Here is a 6,681-nt window from a genome sequence, read left to right as displayed (position 1 = left end):
TCTGCCAGGGCGTCTATGCCAATGAGGTCCATTGCAGGGATCTTGAGAACACACTCTTGATGTGTCCTCCGGCTATTCTCTTGATGGCAATGAGATCCCTCCCTTCTGCCTCTAGGAGGGCTCCTTTTAAGCCTCCAAAAAAACCCAAACTCGCTGCTGTCAAGTCGGATTTGACTCATAGCAACCCCACTTTGGGTTTCCGGGGCCACCTAGGAGTGGCCGGTGGGTTTGAACCGCCAGCATTCTGGTTATCAGTCGAATGCCTTAGGCACTACACCACCAGAGCCTAGCAGAGTGACAAAATTAACCAATTCCAACATTGCAACTTATTTGCATGGTCCCCTGCCCTGCAGTAATATGGTGGGAGTCACAAAGACCATGGCTAGAAAAGCCATACCAAGTAATTCACTGCATCACAGTGTGGTATCAATAGGCTTTGCAGGGTAGGAAGACACCCAGGGGCTACTGGGTAAAACAGTCCAGTGCACTACAGAAAGTTGTTGTCTGCATAGGCTACATTCAAGAATTGTATTTCTGTCACCTTTACTTTGCCTGTGAAGTTAATTATTGTCCGAGGCTTAATAGTCTATTTTTCATAGATACCAAACCAAACCAAACTCACTGCTGTCAAGTCGGGTCCAACTCATAGCGACCCCTCCTTGGGTTTCCGAGGCGGTATCACCATGAAAGTAGATTGTCCCATCTTCCTTCCGTGGAGTGGCTGGTGGGTGGGTTTGAACCTCCAGCCTGCCGGTTAGCAGTCAAATGCGTTAGGCACTATGCCACCAGAACTCCCATAAATAATATAGTAGGAGTCAAAAGCAAACATTTAAGAAAGAAATAATAAAAACAGAAGTGCACTGCTTCCCAAATTCTGAACTTTTCAGTGCCCACTGCTTACCAATCATTGAATCTCGATGGCATTATTCCTCTTGCTGTCATATTTTTATTCACTCTTCCTTGGCCTAGTAAATTTCAATGACTACCAGCAGACTGGCATCATTTTTAATTGTGTTTTTTTCTTGACATTTGTTCCTATGTTCTCTTCCCATGCGCAAGGGGGTTGGTAAAATTCAGAGGGTTGATAGTGTCACCTTCTGAGGCCTATTCATCCACTGCTGTCAAGTCAGTTCTGACTCATGGTGACCCCACGTGATTCACAGCAAATCAATGACTGTGGGAGTAGATAGCCATGCCCTTCTTCCACACCACTGAGTAGATTCAAACTTCCGGCTAGTAGCCAAGAGCAAACCGTTCACACCCCCCAGGGACCTTAGATGAGACCAAGACCATCCTTCAATCACCCTTCTACATAGCGGACCGGAATATCTGCTCAAATCAGGCCATTTCATGGTGAGGTCTGATTGGATCTTTGGCATTATTTTTTGCCAATTCAGCCTTTAAGATTTTTTTTTAAATATGGAACTAGTAACCAGAATCTTAGTAGTACTATTAAAGCGATGTTTTTCTCCCAAACCTGGGTGAAACCAAGCTGAAATGAATGTTAATAATTCTGTGAAATCTTGTAGTCGGGTTTTTTTTTTTTTTTCCTAAAAGGCAAAGGGGAAACTGCAATTTTGTGCCATTCATTGATTTCTACTGCCAGCTACTGGAGGAAAGAGGGAATACTTTTTTTTTTTTTTTTTCTTTTCGGAGCAAGCCTCTCCTAGACAAGGCAAACACAGGAGCCATTTGTTTTGCGATGGAAAACAGGAATCAATAGATTACCTTGCTGTTCTCAAAGTATGATTTATTCCTTTGGAACTCATGATATGAACATCTTGAAACTTATTGTAAAAAATTACTATATAAAAAAAGCGTTGTTAGGCGCCATCAAGTCGATTTTTGACTCATAGTTACGCCACGTGACAGAGTGGAACTGCCCCAGGGGATTTTCTTGGCCGTCATCTTTACAGGAGCAGATCTCCCAGTCTTTCTTCTGTGGGGTGACTGGGTGCATTTGAACCACCAACTTTTTGTTAGCAGTCTAGCGCTTAACCACTGAGCCATCAGGGCTCTGTACATGGTTGCTATGTGCTGTCCAGTTGATTATAGAGCTGCCCCATAGGGTTTCATAAGATGCAATCTTTACAGGAGCAGATGTCCAGGCCTCTTCTTCAGAGCTGCTAGTGGATTCAAACCTCTGACCTTCTGGTTAGCAGCCGAGCCCTTAACCATTGCACCACCAGGGCTCCATAGTTTTGTCTAAAATATATGGATGTTTTAAGCAAAACCCACAACTCTTTTTTTACTTTCCTCTATAAACCTGCCCTCAGCGTGTTTCTTTTGGCTGACATCCATCCCCAAGTAACATCATCACTGAACTCGGTAGCTCTTCCTTTGGAAGCTTGTTAGAGATGCAAATTCTGAATGGGAAACTCTGAGGGAGGGGCCCGGTACTCAGTGTTTAAACAAGCCCACCAGGTGATGCTGATTCATGTTCAAGTTTCAGAACCACTGACTTAATGAAAAATACCTGGGTGGTACAAGGGGTTTGCACTTGACTGTTAATCTAAAGGTTGGTGATTGGAACCTACCCAGTAGGCATTAGTCCTACGAGAAACAGCTCTAGTCGCTAACATATGCCATCCCTGTGAGTTGGAATCGATGGTGATGGCTTAAAAAAAAAAAAAGAAGAAGAGCAAGTCTCCTTAGGATATTAGAAAAAAAAAATTAAGACTAATGGTTGCAGAACACAATGTTTTGGCGTGTGTCCTATGATCTCCATTGAACAGTGCCTTTCTTCTGAATTTGCAGTACGAATGGAATGACAATGAAATGTACTTGTTCCGATCATCTATTGCATATGCCATGAGAGTATATTTTTCAGAAGACAAAAAACAGACGATTCCTTTTAGGTGAGTTGATTTGCTGAGTTCTCACTACTCCAACCAGCACTTCCTTATTCTTGGGTCTGGGGATACATTCTGCCGAAACATTTCTTCCAGTGAAATTAAGAACAACCTCCTACTAACTTTTAAACTTCTTTGATATTCTGGAATCTAGGCCTATCTATTTAGGGGTGATTGCAACTCAGTTGACTTGTAGGTTGCAGGATCATTGTTCTCATTAAATCTCCTCTCTCTCTCTCAAATGTTCTCACTCACTCTCACTTCCTTCGTTGGGTTTATAGTCTCCTATATATGTTGTGTGTGTGCCTGTGTGGCAGTCAACAGAATGGCTAAGTGAAATATAGTCAAATTCGATGGTGATAAGTGCTAGAAAGAAAAATAAAACAGGAAGAGGTGAGGGAGTGCTGGTGTGTGTGTGTGTGTGTGTGTGTGCGTGCACATGTGTGTGGGTGTAAATGTGCCAATTTTAACTAAAATGGCCAGAAAAGAGCTTATTAACATTTGAGCAAGGATCTGAAGGAGGAGAGAGAGCCAGCAGTGCGGAGAACAGGGAAGTGTTTCAGTTGGAATAGCAAGTGCAAAGACTAAGGAAGGAATGTCCTTCGCTTGTTGAAAGAACGAGGAGGAGACCGGTGTGGCTGGAGCAGAGGGAGCTAATGGAAGGCGAGGAGGAGGTGTGGCCAGGGCACTGTGGGGTGAAGGAGAGGAAGAGAATGACATTCTTGTGGGCCCCCAAGGCCATTCTCAGGACTTGGGCTTTTATTCTGAATGAGATTGAAGGGTTCTGGGGGACACAATCTGCCTCGAGTTTTCTGCTCAGTCTTGTGGCATTGCCCAGTGAATCCTACTCGCGACCTTCACCCATGGGGATAACAAGACATGGTTTGCTGGGAGCGGTGGGTGGGGGGCCATCACTGCCCTGCCGCCATGTTAGTTATCACAATCCTGAGTCACCAATGACTGATCCTTGGCGGATTCTCTGGTGCTTTTGATGTTAACATTTCCCATCACAGAAATAAAAATGTGGTTTTAATACAGTGGCGGAACAAATAGGCCAAAACTTGATTGATATCATACCTTATATAGTTGATGTCATGGGCTTTGGGCACCTTTAAGTTTGTTGGACAATTATATCCATCCAATGCATCCTCCCTCACCCCCATTGAGTGCCTATGTCTCTCCACCTTACCCGCAGACCCTCTCCTGGGTCTCTTCCTAGTCTTCTTGGTACAGAAGATGAAGTCTTCATTTCTTGATTGTGTTCTCTCAGACACAAGGGAAGATGTTTCTTTTGTTTCTTGACAGAGAGGAGGATGTGCGGGTGAGTGATTTGAAACCAAGAGTCTCCTTCTACTTCTTCGTCACTTCACCAAAAAACGAGTCTGACATCATTCCTAAAACGGAAGTTGAAAAGGCCATAAGGTGACATTTTCCTTTCAAACAAGGGTGAAGGAGCTCTGGTGGCCCAGTGGGTAAGGCATTTAGCTGCTAACCAGAAGGTCAGTGTTTCAAACCCACCAGCTGCTCTGCCGGAGGAAGATGAGGCAGTCTACTTCCATAAAGATTTACAGCCTTGGAAACCCAGTGAGGGTCGCTATGAGTGGGAGTCCACTCTCTGGCAGCAGGTGTACCAGGGTGAGGGGGTTAACAAGTGCAACCACCACCACAACACTTAACACATGGTATGCTTTGCTTACCAGCCACTCCTCTCAGCCATTTGCATGTTTCACTTCATCTTATAAACATAGGTTTTAATTCCAGAAGGATCCCATGACAAAGGAATTGTCTTGATTTGGGTTCCTCCAGATGCAGGCCTTGAGACAAAGATTTGAATAGAAACAGTTCACATGTCTTAGTATACCTTGCAATTTTTTTTTAAAAGATCAGCATCTCCGATATAAAAATGTGCTTATATCCGGGGGGGGGGGTTATTATTATTATTATTACAGAGAGCAGATAAAAATGTAGTAGATAGTAGTTTAGTGGTAGGACTCTCATCTTCCACGCAGGAGACCTGGTTTGATTCCTGGCCAATGCTTGTTGCTATGATGGTGAACAGGCTTCAGACTAAGAAAGACCAGGAAGAAAGGCCTGGTGATCTACTTCAGAAAGTCAGCCAGTGCAAACCCTATGGATGGCAACGATACGATCCCATTGTGCGTGGGCTTACCATGAATCAGATACTCGCCAGCAGCTCACAACATCAACAGTTAATTTGGGAAGTGAGCTCAAGAAACACTGCTAGGGGAATATGGACAAGGGACAGAGAAGGGAAGGAAGATAATAAATGGCACAATCAGGCAAGTTACTACTGTGAGCAACTGGGGTGTGGTCCTGCTGGGGAACTCAGGCAAATGGTGTAGAGCATGCATGTGCATGAGCCCATCAGAGTCATTGTCTGAGAGCTGCTGGCCGGCAGCAGTGACTCCCCAGTGCCTGTGGTCTGGGACAGGGCAGAGTCTAACAGCCTGGGAAAGCTCTTGGGCATAGGAAGAAGGTGCCAGCTGAAGGAAGTCTGGCCAGCATGCATGGAACATAGTAAGTGCAGAGGGGACATGGACAGGAACTGCCATCAGGTTCTGCTACAGGGACTTTGATGCAGGATTAATTTAGCTAAGCGACGGCTGAAACAAGGTAGGCAAGGCTAAAGACCCTAGTCGTCGGTTAGCCCCTGTGCTAGGAGAGGGGTTTGCTACGGGCATTGAGTGTTTAGAGGAAATAATTGGCCCAAACTGCCTCAGTTGTTTCCCTCAGCACACACCAGGAGTGAAGAATCGGTAGGTGTTATACATGGCTCCCTTTGCGCTTGGTTATTAATCTAAAGGTTGGCAGTTCAAAGCCGCTCAGAGTTGCCTCAGAAGAAAGTCCCAGTTATCTACTTTTTTTAAAAAAATAATGTTTGAATATGTTTTAGGTGAAAGGTTACACTGAAAATTGTGTTCCCCTTTAACAATTTTTATACAAATTGTTCTGTACCATTGGTTACACTTTTTACAGTGTGTCAACATTCTCATTATTTCCATTCTGTTGGTTTTATTTCCACCCATCTAGCTTCTGTTCTCCTCCTTGCCTTTTCATTTTTGCTCTTGGGTAACTGTTGACCATTAAGTTTCATGGAGTTGATTGCTTAAGGGGGCACATTACTCATGTGTGATACTGTTTATTTTATAAGCCGATCTATTATTTGGCTAAAAGGTGACCTGTAGAAACAGCTTCCATTCCATGTGCAAAGGTTATCTTAGGGTGATAGTCTTAGACACTCCTCTAGTCTCTATTAGTCTAGTAGGTCTGGCCTTTTTTTTTTTTTTTTTAAGAATTTGAGTTCTACATTTTTCTCCCAATCGATCTGGGACCTTCTATTGTCACAGCAGTCAGTAGTGGTAGCTGGGCACCACCTACTTCTTCTGGTCTCCAGTTAGGAGAGGCTGTGGTTCGTATGGGTTATTAGTCCCATGGATGAGTTTCTTCACTCTCCCTTGCTCCATACTGGTAGAAGCCAATAGTTGTATCTTAGATGGCTGCCTGCAAGCTTTTAAGACCCAGAATCTACTCACCAAACTAGAATTTGAACATTATCTTTGTGAACTATGTTATGCCAATTGACTAAGTTGTCCCCTGAGACTACTGGCCAGCTACTTCTGAAAGTTCTAACAGCCAGTGAAAACTCTATGGGACAAGGACTTCCAGTAAGATGGAGGAATAGGCAGACAAGTGACATAGACCCTCTTCAACAAAGAAAAGAAAAACCAATTGACAGAGATACAGAAGATAATCCTGGAACCCTGAGCTTTGAAAGGAACTATACAGAAGTGGATTAGGCACCAACTAG

At 44.0% G+C, this 6,681-nt stretch overlaps 1 protein-coding gene across 1 annotated transcript in view; it reads left to right on the top strand.

Annotated features, from left to right (window-relative positions):
* The window catches only part of ACE2 (angiotensin converting enzyme 2), a 52,804-nt gene that overhangs the window by 39,373 nt on the left and 6,750 nt on the right, over window positions 1–6,681 (top strand). The window contains exons 15-16 of the mRNA XM_007952837.1: window positions 2,758–2,858; window positions 4,158–4,274. Coding sequence (XP_007951028.1) covers window positions 2,758–2,858; window positions 4,158–4,274 — 218 coding nt within the window. The remainder of the gene's footprint in view (window positions 1–2,757; window positions 2,859–4,157; window positions 4,275–6,681) is intronic.

Source organism: Orycteropus afer, unplaced genomic scaffold (assembly GCF_000298275.1).
Source record: "Orycteropus afer afer isolate SDZICR_OR568_19922 unplaced genomic scaffold, OryAfe1.0 scaffold00360, whole genome shotgun sequence".
Lineage (NCBI taxonomy): Eukaryota > Metazoa > Chordata > Mammalia > Tubulidentata > Orycteropodidae > Orycteropus > Orycteropus afer.
Note: the sequence above shows the minus strand (reverse complement) of the source record. Positions and strands in the feature narration are given on the sequence as shown.